The sequence below is a fragment of the Panthera pardus genome, unplaced genomic scaffold, assembly GCF_024362965.1.
Source record: "Panthera pardus isolate Hobbes unplaced genomic scaffold, ASM2436296v1 HiC_scaffold_27, whole genome shotgun sequence".
Taxonomy (NCBI): Eukaryota; Metazoa; Chordata; class Mammalia; order Carnivora; family Felidae; genus Panthera; species Panthera pardus.
In genome coordinates this window covers 67,145,834-67,162,847 of record NW_026526843.1, presented here as the reverse complement: position 1 = coordinate 67,162,847, position 17,014 = coordinate 67,145,834, and the positions used below count along the sequence as shown (strand labels likewise).

Here is a 17,014-nt window from a genome sequence, read left to right as displayed (position 1 = left end):
AAATTTACTTCATATAGTGTGCATGTAAGTAGACTGGAGCAAAAGAAAATTAGAATGGTCAGTAGGGCTTCATGTAATAACTAGTTAAGAACTGAAGGTGAAAGCAAGTGAGAAGAGGTTTGCTGCTCCTTGTCATAGTCCTCTCCTGTTGCTGCAGCAATTAGCACCCCCTTTGTCCATGTGCAGAGAGGAGGGTTTGGAAGGTCTTTATTCCTGTTGTTTCAATTTTACCAACAGTTGACAGGTCCATCAGTTATAGTAAATAGCTTCTTAAATTGGTTGTGAACATGTTAAGGAAATATTCTTGGTTTATAAGAACTAAGAAAAATTGCATACAGGGACGCCTTGGTGGCTCAGTCAGTTGAGTGTTTGACTCTTGATTTTAGCTCAGGTCATGATCCCAAGGTTGTGGGATTGAGCTCTGCATCAGGCTCTGCACTGAACATGGAGCCTGCTTTAGGATTCTCTCTTTCTCTCTCCCTCTGCCCCTCTCCCCTGCTCATGCTCTCTCTCAAATAAAAAAAAAGTGCATATAGAGTGTGATTTCCACACTGTGTGATTTAGATGTAAATTATCTATTTTTATCATTTTTTTATTCCTCTCATTTTAGAGAAAGGGCTATTTTGTATCCTATCCATGAGTAAATCCCTAATGTGGGCTCCAGATTTTAGCTTCTCTGGAACCTTGAACTCTTGATTACTTCCTTTCCTCTCAGTCACCTTAAATATCTCTAGCTTCTTTACATACTACTTTTAAGTTAACAGACCTGTACAGGTCATTTCCTTGAATAAAAAGCTCCCTTTGAACCTCTTGCCCCTTGGAATATGGTCTAGGAAAATAAAAGCAAATGCCTCTGTGCTGATCCCCCTTAAAGTGTCATCTCCCAATTTCCTGATACTTTCTTTCAAGCAACATTATAACTAAAAATTGAGTTTGTGAACTGCTTTGTAGGGAAGCCTTCCCTCACTCCATCAGGCACTATTAGTCACACCTTCACTGTGTTCCCATAGCACTGTCTTCATACTGTTCGTATTGTACATGGTAACTGGAACTGTAATTTATTGGTTTACATTGTATTGTTATTTACCTCTTTGTATTTATGTCACTTCTGCTAAACCATGAGTCCCTAAAAGGAAGTGAAGTGACCTTTATCTTGATATCCCCAGAAAAGAATGTTTCATAATTGGTGCTCAATAAATGCTGAGTGGGAGAAAAACGGGCTGACTATTATTAAACTATGTCCATGTGCCAGTTTTTCTGAGATATGTGTCATTATACTTACTTTACACATAAGGAAACTGAAGTTTCCAGATTTCAAGGAGTTTGTCTAAAGGCATGTAGCTATTCAATATTGGACTATAATTCAAATTCAAGTCTGACTGATTATAAAATCTATGCCCTTTCAACCATGCTGCCTGCAAGATCTTATATTTGGAGTCCAAATTCTGGCCCCACCAGTTCTCTTGTACTTTCACCCCACTCTGTTTTCTTACTTCATGGAGACACCCCAGTGCCCTGATCCCTACTTTCTCCTTGTTTGTCTGATTCCTTTTGGCCTCATATCCAGCCTAGAGCATATTATTATACACTTGAATCCTCTTTCAACATCACCTTCAACCTTTGTCTTTTTGCCTCATCTGTCTGGAATAATCACCATCCAAATCAACCTCTGCTATTTGCCTTCTCTGTTCTGTCACCATCAAAGGAAACTATCACTGGATAGACTGGTATCACCAATCCATGGTTTTGAATTTCAGATGCACTTTCCAAGCTTCTTCATTATCCTTTTACTCGTCTCTGGTCAGCTCCTTCTCCTATTCTCAATTACTGTTCCAATATTTACCATTTTCCCCAATCCCACTATTGACCTTTCATCCCCTCACTCTTGGACATTTAGGACAATTTCAAGTTTTTCTCTATAATAAAAAAAAGCTGAGGTGAGCATCCTTATACATATTTCTACTTTGCTTCAGAGTTTTTCTTAAACACCAAGCTTCTTGAAAGATTTAGCTGTGCCTATTGCTGTCATTTTCTTTACCTTAGATTTACCACTCAGCCTACTATTGTTTCACCTCTGCCCCTTTACACTGTATTGAAATTCCTCTTATCAAGATCACCAAAGCTTCTATTTTGCCAAATCTAGTTCATATGTATAAGTCCTTAGCTTATTGGATTTCTCAGTTGCACCTGACACATCTCAGAATTCTCTCCATCTTTTAAACTTTCAACTTTGGTTTGCATGATCCTACTCTGATTTTCTTCCTGTAAGTATTAGCTAATGCTTACTATGTGTTTATCAGGCACTATTCTAAGGGTTTTACATGCATTGCATGTATATTTAATCGTTAAACAACTGAGGCTTAGAGAAGTAGCTTGCCCAAAGTCATATAGCTGTTAAGTGGCAGAGCCTGGACGATATAAAATCACACAGACTGGGTCTAGAGTCCGTGATTTTAATTTGTGTTATACTGCTTATACTTAACATACTATTAGTCTTCTTTGTGAGCTCATTTTTGCTGGTCCCTTATACCAAGATTCTTGGTTTAAGGTACCTTAAATTCTCCAAGATTCCCCCAATGGCCCTATGGTCTCCTTACACATTCTCCATGGGTAATCTCATTTACTTTCATAGAGTTTTAACCACATGTTCATAATACTCATATCTATATCCAGTTATGAATTATCCCCTGGACTTCAAACTTGTATCCAACGGCATCATGGTCAAATATACTTGGGTGTTCCATAGGCACCTAGTACTCAATGTAAAAAATGGTTCAGTTATAATACTCTTCCTCCTCTATTCATTGTACACTAATATCATCTAGTCATCCAAACCAGAAAACATGATGACATTCTAGATTTCTCCTTCTCCTTTACCCTCGAATACAATTAATCACCAAGTGGTGCTAATTCTGTCTCCTAAAAATTTCTTAAATATTTCCTTTGCCTCCATCCCTACTTCAAACTCTCTTCACTTGTTTGATGTATTGTAACAGTCTCCAGCCTGGTCTCTCTCAAATTTATCATGATCCATCTCATAAAAACATAGATCTGACCATTCACTGCCATTCCATGACTCAGTACTGTCAACAGGTACATTCTCAGTTCTTTAGCATGACACTTACAACTTTCTGTGGTTAAAAGCACTGGCTCTGGAGTTAAATTGCTTAGTTTGAATCTCAGCTCTGACAGTGTGCAACTTTGAACAAGCTCCTTCTGTTTTAATTTCCATATTTGCATTATAATTATGAGGATTACATGAAATATTCATGTGAGGTACTTAGAACACTGCCTGGCATACAATAGGTGCTCAATAATTATCAACCCTTGCCAATATTTTGTATCTAGTCTCATCTCCTTCCATTTCCTGCCTTATGGTTTATGTTCTAGTAATATTGCATTGTTTAAAGCTTATGTTCTATTAATTTTCATTGTTTATAATTCTCTAAAGGATCATGCTATTTCATGGCTGTGTGCCTTCCCTTTGCTGTTTCCTCAATCCCCTATACTTTCACACATTTATATGCCTGGCTAATATTCAGTTCAGTCTTTGGCTTTGACATCATCTTCAGGATACCTTTCATGACTCCCACATTCCTGCCCCAATCAGACTAACTGGCTCTCTTCTGTGACTTTATATACTCTGTGCATGCCTCTAACTTAGCACTCAATGGAACCAATTGAAGTGGTCTGTTTTGTTTCTGTATATTTTGCTGGGTTGTAAGCTCTTTGTACAAAGTGACATGTCTTCTACTTCCTTGTATCCTCAGAACATAGCATCATACCCCGTATACAATAGTTGCTTAATAAATCTTTGTTGAACTGAATTGCTTCTTTTTTCATTGAATAACTAGGTAGGTACCCACATTTGTGGCTTACCTGACTGGGAAAAGAATGTCTCTCTTTCTCTTTTACCAAGCTGGTCTTTCCCATTTCAATAAATCCCACTACTATCCACCTAAATGTTTGATTCAGAAACCTTGAGATTCTTCCATTCCCCTCACTTTCTACATCTAATTCATTAGTGTATTTTGTCAATTCTATCTATAAAATATGTCATTCTTTCTTTTTAAATTTTATTTTAATTCCAGTGTAGTTAACATACAATGTTATATTAGTTTCGGGTATATGATATAGCAATTCAACAATTCCATATATTACTCAGTGTTCATCAAGGTACATTTAGTCTTAATCCCTTTCACATGTCTCAACTATCCCCCCCATCCACCACACCTCTGGTAACTCTCTGATCTCTGTAGTTAAGAGTCTGTTTTTTGGTTTCTCTCTCTCTCTTTTTTCCCTTTGTTAATATATTTGGTTTCTTTTTTCTTAATGTTTATTTATTTGAGAGAGATAGTGGGGGTGGAAAGGGCAGAGCAAGAGGAGAAAGAGAGAGAATTCCAAGCAGGCTCTGCATTGTCAGTGTAGATTCCGATGCAGGACTCAATCGCATGAACTGTGAGATCATGACCTGAGCTGAAATCAAGAGTTGGATGCTTACGATCTCGCGGTCCGTGAGTTCGAGCCCCGCGTCAGGCTCTGGGCTGATGGCTCGGAGCCTGGAGCCTGTTTCCGATTCTGTGTCTCCCTCTCTCTCTGCCCCTCCCCCATTCATGCTCTGTCTCTCTCTGTCCCAAAAATAAATAAAAAAAAAAAAAACGTTGAAAAAAAAAAATTAAAAAAAAAAAAAAAAAAAAAGAGTTGGATGCTTAACTGACTAAGCCACCCAGGCGCCAGTTTGTTTTGTTTCTTAAATTCCACATATGGGGTCACCTGTGTGGCTCAGTTGGTTGAGCATCCAACTTCAGCTCAGTTCATGAGCTCACCGTTCATGAGTCTGAGCCCTGCGTTGGGCTCTCTGCTGATGGTTTAGAGCCTGGAGCCCTCTTCAGATTCTGTGTCTTCCTCTCTCTCTGTCCCTCCCCTGCTCATATTCTGTCTCTCTCTCTCTCTCTCAAAAATAAATATAAAAACATTAAAAAAAATTTAAGTTCCACATGAGTGAAATCATATGGTATTTGTCTTTCTCTGACTAGCTTATTTCATTTAGTATTATATAATCCAGATCATCAATGCCATTGAAAATGGCAAGATTTCATCCTTTTTTAATGGCTGAATAATATTCCAATTTTTTTGCTCATTTTTAATTGGATTAGTGTGTGTGTGTGTGTGTGTGTGTGTGTGTGTGTGTGTGTTGAGTTATAAAAGCTCATTATATATTTTGGATACTAATCCTTTATTGGATAGGTCATTTGCAAATATCTTCTCCCATTCTGTAGGTTGTCTTTTAGTTTTGTTGGTTGTTTCCTGTGCTGTGCAAAAGCTTTTTATTTTGATGTAGTCCCAATGGTTTATTTTTGCTTTTATTTACCTTGCCTCAGGAGACATATCTAGAAGGATGTTGTTATGGCCAATATCAGAGAAATTACTGCCTGTGCTCTCTTCTAGAATTTTTATGGTTTCAGGTCTCACATTCAGATCCTTAATCCATTTTGAGTTTGTTTTTGAGTATGGTGTAAGAAAGTGGTCCAGTTTCATTCTTTTGCATGTAGCTTTCCAGTTTTCCCAGCACCATTTGTTGAAGAGACTGTGTTTTTCCCATTGCATGTTCTTGCTTCCTTCATTAAAGATTAATTGGCCATATAAACGTGGGTTTATTTCTGAGCTTTCTATTTTGTTCCCTTGACCTGTGTGTCTATTTTTGTGCCAGTACCACATTGTTTTGATTACTACAACTTTGTAATCTAATTTGACGTCTAGAATTGTGATAGCTCCAGTTTTATTTTTTCTTTTTCAAGACTCTTTTGGCTATTCAGGGTCTTTTGTGCTTCCATACAAATTTATGATTGTTTGTTTTAGCTCTGTGAAAAATGCTGTTGGTATTTTGATAGGGATCGCATTAAATTTGTAGTTTGCTTTGGGTAGTATAGATATTTTAACATTATATGTTCTTCCAACCTATGAATATGAAATGTCTTTCCATTTCTTTGTGTCATCTGCAATTTCTTTCATCAATGTTTAATTTTCAGAGTATAGGTCTTCACCTCTTTGGTTAAGTTTATTCCTAGATATTTTATTATTTTTGGTGCAATTGTAAATGTGATTGTTTTCTTAATTTATCTTTCTGCTCCTTCATTATTAGTGTAAGGAAATGAAACCAATTTCTGTACATTGATTTTGTATCTTGTGACCTAACTGAATTCATTTATCAGTTCTAGTAGTTTTTTGGTGGAATCTTTACTGTTTTCTAAAATATGTCATTCTATCATTTCCACTGCACCACTGTCATCTCTCAACTGTCATCAACCTTAGGGGCGCCTGTGTGGCTCATTCGGTTGGGTGTCCGGCTTTGGTTCAGGTCATGACCTCACAGTTGGTGAGTTTGAGCTCTGCATTGGGCTCTGTGCTGACAGCTCAGAGCCTGGAGCCTGCTTCGGATTCTGTGTCTCTCTCTCTCTCACTGCCCCTCCTGTGCTCCCGCTCTGTCTCTCCCTCAAGAAAATAAAATAAACATTAAAAAAATTTTTTTAAATTCAACTGTCATCAACCCCTATTCTTCCATACTTCCATTATTGCCACCTCCCCACTCCACACAACAGTTAGAGTAGTTTTAAAACATATATCAAGTCACAGTACCCCTCCTGGTTAAAAGCCTTCAGTAGCTTCCCACTCTATTAAGAATGAGTACCAACTTCTTGCCATGGCCTACAGGGCCCTGTATAGTCTGGTCCCTGCCTATTCCATCTTATAACCCTAACCCTTTAGTGACTAGCATTAGTTATAGTGACTTCTTTCAGTACCCAGAACACACCAAACTCTTTCTTACCTCATGGTCTTTGCATATGGCTGCCTATTCTGCCTCAGACACTTGCCCTCTAGTTGTTTTATGTTTAACCTGGCTGGCTTTTTCTCATCCTTCAAGTTTAGCCTTAAATGTCACATCTTCAGAGAGGCCTCTGCTAGTGTGTACATCCATTTTTCTCTATCTCTGCACTCTTTGTGCTTCCATCATGGTACTTATCACAATTTATAATGATTTTCACTTATGTTTTACTTGTTCTGTGGTTTGTTTTCCTCACTGGATTGCACATTCCATGATGCAGGGACCACAGCTACACTGCTCACCACTATAGCCTCAGCACCTGGCACAATGTCTGGCACATTGTTAGCATTCAGTAAATATTCCCTGAATGACTTAATGACTTGATAAGTCAATCATTCAATTACTAAAGCGGGGGGGGGGCATATAAACTTTCTTATATGGTTGGTCTCTTAGGTAAGAAAAACTGTAACTTTAGCTAGAAACTTAATTGTTGAGACGAATCACCTTGCCCAATACAGTTGAGAAGTATTGTAGGAGAGCTTAATCAAGCAAGAAAAAGATATACTTTTAAAAGTCTGGTTCTTAGTCCCTTTATGCTTGTGAGTAACTCAGGAACGACAAATATAATTACTACAAACCAGTGGCTCTCAATAAGGGAAGATTTTGCCTCACCCTCAGGGGACATTCAGCAATGTATGGGTACATTCTTGGTTGTCAAACTGTGCAGGGAGTGTGCTACTGGCATCTAGTGAGTAGAGGGAAGGAATGCTGCTCAGCATCCTATGAACGCACAGGATTCCCAGTCTCCCCATAACAAATAATTATATACCACAAGAAAAGTCAATAATGCCAATACTAAAACAAAAACAAAAGAGAAATAGGACTATCATCTAACTTTGTGAAACATAATATAATGGCCAAATGTAGGTGTTAGTGTTCTATAGAATTTGTAAAACTTAATAATTGAAGCCATTAATAAGCTCTTTTTTTCTAAGATTTATTTCTGTTCTTTAGAACATATTTTTGTTTTTTTGTTTATTTCAAAGAATCTATCTATTGATGGACTTTAGGAAATTGCTGAATGTTCTAAGCTTGTATCTAAAATTGTGTAATTGTAAGCATTTATCTAGAAGGAGGGAGCATCAGGGGTCCATGACCACCCAAAAGATTAAAAAGCCACTGGTATGGAGAGACCTTTGTGTTGTGTGGATTATATTTTAAAAAGGCATGTTTTGCAGAATATATGTTCTGCAAAATGCTTAAAAGGGCTTAAAAATATGGGTGCCCTTTAGGGCTACCTTAGGAGGCAGGCAAGTGTGGTGGAAGTTCAGTTTGGTTTCTTTCTAGTAGTAGGGACAATACAGGTTTCACTGGGCTGTTTGGAGACCATGTGAGGTAATTTATATAAGCCCTAGTAAAGTGTTAGGCACAGAGCAGATGCTCAAAAAATGTTATTTTTCTTCCCTCTCAGAAGGGAATTGTGAGGATTAAATAAAATAATTCTTTGAAAACTAAATGAAATAATGCACGTAGCTTGTTGTCTGGTAAGTAGTACATGTTTAATAAATTGTTGCTTTCCTCCCATGTTTTCTTTATGCCCAAATCCTGGGTGTTATCATTGAAAGTAGAGAAAAAGGATAAGCCCAGAAATATGAAAATTTTCAGAGTCAGTCTTGGCTCTGCTATTTTACTAGCTGATCCTGGTCAAATTATTTTCTGAGTCTTACTTTTCTCATTGGTAAGTGAGAGAATAATGCATACCTCTCAGAATTGCTAAGAGACATAAATGAGATAATATATATAAAGGATATAACATGGATATGCTTACATGGGATATAATTGGTGCTTAATAAGTGTTAAGTTCTTTTCTCATTCAAACAGTTCTTAAATCCTACCTCTGTCAAGCCTTTCTGCAATAGGAGGATCATTTGCTGAATGTCTGGTACAATGACCTTATCTAAATATAAAACTCAAATGTAAAATTTCTAGCACTCATCTAATTATACTCATACTTGTTCATATAAAATGATAATATTTCATTTTGATATGTTTTCAGCATTTTTTTCTCTGAGCTCTCTGTGTCAGCAAGGGCTATTAGGCTAAATCTGCATAGCATCCAATATAGCAGCACCGTGTTCATTTTTAAAAAATGTGTTAGGCACTTATTAGGGATCAAATTCTCAGTATTGAAGGACTAAGAAGAAACAGGTCCTTGGCTGTGGGTTTTACCAATGTTTCTGACATTAACAATAATAATGCCTAAAATTTAATTTAAATTAGTATTATTTGTTTACTACATATTAGTAATATATTTAAATATATTACTTATATGTTCCAGTCACTGTACTAAGCATTTTGTGTAGACCAATACATTTAATCTTCACGATAATCCCTATTTTATAGGTGATGGACCTAAGGGACAGACTGGTAAAATAATTTTCTCAACTTGTCTAATATATATTGGTACTATGATCACTCCCTGGAGCTGGTCTATGAAAACAGGTCTCTCTGATAAATGTATTCATTTAATTTTTATATTTTAATTTCAACAATTTATTTACATTTTAAAGTAAGTTATACATACATGGTAAAAACTTCAAGAAGTACCAAAAGTTATACAATGATAAGTAAATCCTGACTTCTGGATTCTGGTAATGATAGAATAGCTTATATCAGAATAACCATCATGATAAATTGAAGGTATTAGAGAGCACCCCCCAAACAGGCAGAAACTAGAGGGAATTCAACCCTTGAAAGAAAGGAACTACACTGGGTTGGAGTCACAGTTTTTATATTTTATGTGATGTGTGGTAGAGCTCAGGCAGATAGCTACAAGGTTATTAGCCTGAGGATTCAGAGCACAGAGTTCAGGGTTGCCAGAGTTTCATAAAACAAGATCCGAAATCTCCAGGTTCAAATAAAAACCCACTCATCATACAAAGAATAAGGAAAATCTCAACTTGAATGAGAAAAGACAATCAACAGATGTTAACACCAAAATGACATATATGTTAGAATTATCAACAAGGATTTTAAGGCAGCCATTATAAAATGTTTCAAGAAGCAATTACAGGCATGCTAGAAACACAATAAAAAATAGAAAGTATCAACCAAGAAATAGAAAACATGAAGAATGGAAATTTTAGAACTGAAATATACAATAATCAAAATAAAAAAACTTACTGGATGGGCTTAACAAAAATATGGAGATAACAAAGAAAAGCATCAGTGAAAATGAAAACAGAGCAACAGATCACCCAGTCTAAACAACATAGAGAAAACAGGGTAAAAAACCAATAAACAGAGACTTAGGGTCCTGTAGGACAAGAACAAAAGGTCAAACATTTGTGTCATCAGAATATCAAAAAAGATAAAGATGACATTTAAAAAAATATTCAAAGAAATAATGGCTAAAACTTCCCCAAATTTGGTGAAAGAATAATCCTACATAGTCAAGAGGCTGAATGAAACCTAAACAGAATAACCCCCTCCCCCAAATCCATTCCTCCAAGACATATCATAATTAAGTGTCTGAAACATAAGGAGAAAAAACAAAAATAAAAACTGTGAAAGCAGGTAGAGAGAAATAAGGCATCACTTTACATTCTCACCTCTATGGAAATAATGATTCAAATGAAAATGAATTTCTCATCAGAAACCACAGAGGCCAGAAGGAAAAGGCACATTTTTAAGTGCTGAAAAAAACCCCTTATATCCCAAAATTCTATAGCCAGTGAACATATCCTTAAGTAATGAAAGAGAAATCAAGCCATTCTCAGATGAAGGAAAACAAAGAGAATTTGTCTTCATCAACTCTACCCTAAAAGAATGGCCAAAGGAAATTCTGCAAACAGAAAAGAAATGAAAAAACAATAAATCTTAAAGCATTAAGAAGGAAGAAAGTACAAAAGAAATTATAAAAATATGGCTAAATACAGCACATTTTCCTTCACCTAAATTTTGAAAATTATGTTTGATGGTTGAAACAAAAACTATAACAATTTCTGTTGTGGTTTTCAATGTATATAGGGTAAAATTTTAAAATATTATATTAGAGAGGAAGGTAAAGGGACATAAAGTCAGGTAAGTTTGCTATAGTTTACTCAAAGTGGAAAAATGTTGATGTGTGTGTGTGTGTGTGTGTGTGTGTGTGTATATATATATATATATACATACCTATATATAAAGCAACTACTAAAGCAACTACTAGAAAATCTATACAAAGTGATATACTCAAAAACACTATAGATAAATTAAAATGGAATTTAAAAAAGAATGTCCAAGTAATCCAGAGGAAGGCAGGAGGGAAAAACAGAGAATAAACAGAAAATAAATGGTAAAATGGCATACTTAAGTCTTAATATATCAATAACTACATGAAAGGCAAATGATCTAAACACACCAATTAAAAAAGATTGATAGAATGGGTAAAGAAAAAACATGACTCAATTATATTTTGTCTATAAGAAAGTCACTTCAACTATAATGATATAGAGAAATTGAAATAAAAATGATAGAAAAAGATATAATATGTAAATGGTAATAAAAAAGCATGAGTGGCAGTTTCATAAAAAAGAAAACCTATACCTATCATATGATCCAGCAACTGCATTCCTGGTATTGATCCCAGACACATGAAAACTTACATCCACAAAAACTGTACACAAATGTTTAATTTTAATAGTCCCAAATTGGAAACAACCCAAATGTTCTTAAACGGATAAATGGTTAAACAAACTATGGTACTTCTATACTGTAGAATACTATTCAGCAATAAAAAGGTTTAACTGACTGAGCCACCCAGGCACCCCTTACAGCAATAAAAAGGAATAAAGTATTGAGGCATGGAACATCTTGGACAGCTATCAAGGGAATTATCCTGAGTATAAAAAGCCAATCTCAAAAGGTTACATACTGCATGATTCCATTTATACCACATACTCTAAATGAAAAAAAAAATATAGACATGAAGAACAGAGTAGTGGCTTCCATAGATTAGTGAGTTAAGGGAAGGGAAGGCAGCTATGGTTATAAAAGAGTAGCACAAGGGAGATCTTTGTGGTAATGGAACAGTTCTGTAACCTGACTGTGGTAGTGGTTACAATAATTTATACATGTGATAAAATTTCATAGAACTAAATATACACACACATACACACAAAAATTAGTGTGTGTAAAATAGATGAAATCTGAATAAGGCCTGTGGATTATACCAATGTCAATTTCCTGGTTTTGATATTTTACTATACTTATATAAGAGAAGATATTACTATTGGGGGAAACTGAATGAAGGGTACATGAGACTTCTTTGTACTATCTTTACAATTGTCTGTGGATCTAAAACTATTTCAGAATGAAGAAGTTTAAAACATAATTGGATGGAATGGGATAAAAGATTAATTTGAATGGCTAATAGCAGACTAAATACTAAAGAAAGGATTAGTAAACTTGAAGATAGATCAGTGGAAATTAAACAAATTTAAGCATAGAGGAAAAAATATTGGAAAAAAATGACAAGCACTTCAGTGACTTACAGGACAGTATCAATCAATCTTTTTTTTAAAGTTTATTTATTTTGAGAGATAGAGAGAAAGCAGGGAAGGGGGAGAGAGAGAGAGAGAGAGAGAGAGAGAGAGAGAGAGAGAGAGAGAGAATCCCAAGTAGGCTCTGCACTGACAGTGCAGAGCCTGATGTTGGGCTCAAACCCATGACCTGAGCCAAAACCAAGAGTTGGTTGCCCAACTGACTGAGCCACCCAGGTGCACCTGGTATCAATCTAATACATGTTAACAGGAGTTCCAGAAAGATAGGAGAGATGGAAATAGGGCAAAAAATGAGTCAAGAAATACCAGCCAAGAATTTTCCAAATTACATCCCAAACTGGAACCTACAGACCAAGGAACTCAGGAAATCCCAAGTAGGATAAACACAAACAAAAGTACACTGGGGCACATCATGGTCAATGGTCTGAAAAGCAAAGATAAATATATAAATGCAGCCAGAGAAAAAAGACAGTATATCTAGGGAAACAATGATAAAAACAAGACTGACTTTCCATTAAAAAAAAAAATGGAGCCAGAAAAAAAAAAATGTCCATCTAGAATTTTATATCCAGCAAAAATATTTTTCAAAAATGAAGGCAGAAAAAAATTGGAAGCAGATAAGTAAAAGGGTTCTGCATCTGGGTATGAGGGGAAAGAGGATGTGAAATTATTTTCTCTTTAGAAACAACTAGAATATTTACCAAATATAGGAAATTTTTTAAAAGACATTGGACAATATGCAGCACAATATAGTAATCTGAGAGAAGAGAAATACAAATAAGGTGATCCCTATGATTACCTCAGTTTTCTGCCAGGAGGTAATCCCTGGACTGTGATGCAGTGGTGGGGGGATCCAAACAGAGTCTAACAATCTCTGAGGAGATCAGACAGAGACTGGAATTCCTAAAGGTGGTTAGAAATTGTGGTGGTGGAGGTAAGCCGTAAAAAGCGTAGTAGAGGGGCACCTGGGTGGCTTGGTTGGTTAAGCGTCCGACTTCGGCTCAGGTCATGATCTCACGGTCCGTGAGTTCGAGCCCCGCGTCGGGCTCTGGGCTGACAGCTCAGAGCCTGGAGCCTGCTTCCGATTCTGTGTCTCCCTCTCTCTCTGACCCTCCCCCATTCATGCTCTGTCTCTCTCTGTCTCAAAAATAAATAAACGTTAAAAAAAAATTAAAAAAAAAAAAAAAGCGTAGTAGAGGGGCACCTGGGTGGCTCAGTCAGTTAAGCATCTGCCTTCGGCTCAGGTCGTAATCTCATAGCTCATGAGTTTCAGCCCCATATCAGTCTTTGTGCTGATAGCTTAGAGCCTGGAGCCTGCTTCAGATTCTGTGTCTCCCTCTCTCTGCCCCTCTCCTGTTCACGTGCTATCTCTCTCTCTCTCTCTCTCTCTCTGTCTCTCAGAAGTAAAAACATTAAAAAAATTTAAAAAAAGTGTACTAGAAATATGCATAGAGGTCCCCTTGAGTCTTTTGATGAATACAAATCTGAATATGGATAGAGTAAAACCTCACAAAGAATCTAGAAAAAATTTCCAGGGAAGTAATTACTAAGAAGTTGTAAGAGAAACACTCCCTAAAGTTCACATAAGGTCAAAGTGGAGAGACCTCAATGAATAAAGGGGGGCATCAGTAGGGACTTGAGAGGAGCAGTTCCTTCAAAATGGGCTAAATTAGCTCTAGTGTAAAGGTTACTCAAGGTCTACTCTAAGTGAGCTTTTAAAAACAAACCTCCAAAGGATCAAATTGATCCACAATAACTTGTCTGTCAAAAAAAGTACAATCCTCTAAATAAATACAAAAGAAAAATCCAGCACTCAACAATGTAAAATTCACAATGCTGGATATACAATTTAAAATTTTAAACATACAAGAAAGCAGGAAAATATGATCTATATCCTGGAGAAAAATTAGTCAACAGGAAGAGACTCAGAAATTACAGAGATAAGGGAATTAGTAGACAAGGACCTTAAAACAGCTATTTATAAATATGCTCCATATGTTCAAGGATGTAAAGAAAATATGAACACAGTGAAGAGAGAAATGGACAATTTTTTCCTGGTCATATTTTTTTTTAAAGATTTTATTATTTGGAAGGTTTTTTATTTGTAATAGAAGTTCTAGAAATGAAAAATACAATATTTGAAAAGAAAATTCACTGGATGGGATTAATAGCAATTATATACTGCAGAAGAAAAGATCAATAAACTTGAAGGCAAAGCAAGAGAAACTCTTCAATATGAATCACAGAAATAAAAGACAAAAAGGGGTCTCTTGGGTTGCCTTGGTGGGTCAGTTGGTTAAGTGTCTGACTTTGGCTCAGGACATGATCTCATGATTCATGAGTTTGAGACCTGCATCAGGCTGGTGCTGACAGTGCAGAGTTGGCTTAGGATTCTCTGTCTCCCCCTCTCTCTGCCCCTCCTCCACTCATGTTCTCTCGCTCTCTCTTTCACAGAAATAAAAAAAAGGGGGGGGGGTCTTAGTGACCTGTGGGACAATACAACTGGTCTAACATAGGTCTAACTGGAGTCTCAGTAGTAGAGGAGAAAAAGAAAGGACAGAAAAGAAATAATGGCTGAAATATTTCTAAATTTGATAAAAGCTACAAACCCTCAGATCCCAGAAGCTTTGGGTTCCAAAGAGGATAAACACACACATACGGACAGAAACCATACCAGGCAAACTATAATCAAGATGCTGAAAATTAGTCACAAAGAGAAATGGTAAAAGCAGCCAGAGGGAAAAAATGCAAGCATTATACAAAGGAACAAAGAGAAGAATGATTACAGAGTTCTCATGAGGAAATATGCCAACATAGACATAATGTATTGATATCTTTAAAGTTCTGAAAGAAAAAATTATCAACCTAGAACTTTATATCTTAAAATAGAGAAATATCTTTAAAAATGTCTTTAAAAATTAAGACAAACTAGACTTTTCAAACAAATCTGAGAAAATATGTTGCAAACAGACCTACATTTTAATACAAAATTAGCTTTAGTTTTTAGGGAAAATGTAACTTTTACCAGATGGAAACCTGGATCTACACAAAGGATTGAAAAATGCTGGAAAGGATAAATATATGGATAAATGTAAAAAGATTTTCGAGGTGCCTGGGTGGTTAAGAGTCCAACTCTTGATTTTGGCTCAGGTCATGATCTCATGGTTTGTGGGATTGAGCCCTGCATCGATCTGTGCTGTCAGCACAGAGCCTACTTTGGATTCTATTTCTCTCTCTCTCTGTGCCTCTCTACTCTCCTCTCTCTCTCTCTAAATGAATGAATGAATGAATGAATAAATAAATAAATAAATTTTTCTTACTTATCTTTTTATTTCTTTAAATGACAATTTAGGGCCACATTGGGAGCAGCATGTCCAGTGGTGGCTGCATATATGCTGACTGCAAAGGAGTGCCACTAAAGCTCATGGAGGAATAAGGGAGGCTGTCAGCCTGGTGGCAGAGTAATAAGTGGAGGAACACAGTCCAGTCAAAAGGTGGCACAGCTCAGGTCGGGGCACTGGGTGTATGGTCCAAAGCTGCTCATATCTGGGGCATTCTAGTCTGAGCACTGTGTCCTGTGGCTGGTATGAGTAGCTATCTAGCCTCCCTGCACCCCCTGATGGGGCCCATACAACAGGTTCCCCTACTTTGAGACTTCTTGCCTGGTCAGGCTCTTGATCTTCTCTTCCATCCCTTCATTTATGTTTTTCAGCTCTTTGCTCTGAAGTGCTGGCACCATGACCAGTTCCTGTACTCCCTAAACACAAGAGGGACATGGAAAAAGTATCCTTAGCTATACCTTCTATAATCTCTATAACTTTTTGTATTGTTTAGTAAATAATTATTTTGAAATCCCAGAATTTTGCTTCCACTCAGATAGAAACATAAGAATATGGATTGTTGGCTTAATAAAATGAGATTAGAAGGCTTGCTGTCTCAAACCAGAGCTGTAACATCTATGTTTAAAGAAGCTGAAAAAGATGAAACTGAAGTATCAGGGAGGGCTTTGACTCATGGTGGGAAGACATTGACTTCAAAGACATGGTTAAATTGTAAGCAAAGAATGAAATTATGATTAAAATTACCTTTATATATGTAATTAATTTATCTTATAGTATCTTACACATGGAACATTTTCATATAATTTCAGAATAATTTGCTACTTAAGTTGTGGCATCATTTTTAGATCATTTATTCATAGTTAAAGGAAAAGAAATGGGATATTTTAAGTGTAGACATGATGAGCTTATTAAAAATCAAAAGTTGTTAAGAGTTTTTCAAACTAGAATAAGTCACTGAAGCATCTTATGCACAAGCCATCAGACTACATAGACTGGGGCAATGCACATAATAGTTTAGAGATCAATAAAGCTTTGAATAGTTGACATTGCTCGATGCCTACTGAATGAAAAGTTAGTAAAATAACCATAGTAATGCCTCTTTTCAATGGCACGGTAACTTGTTTATTTAAACATTTAGCTCTAAACATGAAGACTTAATCATTATCTTATTCGCATAATTATACTTCACTTTACAGACAAGTTTACAAATGTGGCTGGACTTGTTTGGCTTGCAGTCATGTGGTATCAGCAGTGACTAGTCTTTGAAGAAGTCTTTTTCTTTGTGCATGGTTGACAACAAACACAAG

General features: G+C 36.3%; 1 protein-coding gene across 8 annotated transcripts in view; it reads right to left on the bottom strand.

The window, feature by feature from the left end:
• HDAC8 (histone deacetylase 8) overlaps nucleotides 1–17,014 on the bottom strand; it is a 236,435-nt gene that overhangs the window by 110,807 nt on the left and 108,614 nt on the right. Inside the window, exon 11 of one of the 8 annotated variants that reach the window (XM_019439075.2) lies at nucleotides 15,367–16,123. The exons of the other annotated variants lie outside the window; for them this stretch is intronic. Within the exon in view, the coding sequence (XP_019294620.1) occupies nucleotides 16,010–16,123 (114 nt within the window). The 3' untranslated portion in view covers nucleotides 15,367–16,009. Of the gene's footprint in view, nucleotides 1–15,366; nucleotides 16,124–17,014 lie in introns of those variants that run through there. 8 annotated transcript variants of the gene reach the window in all.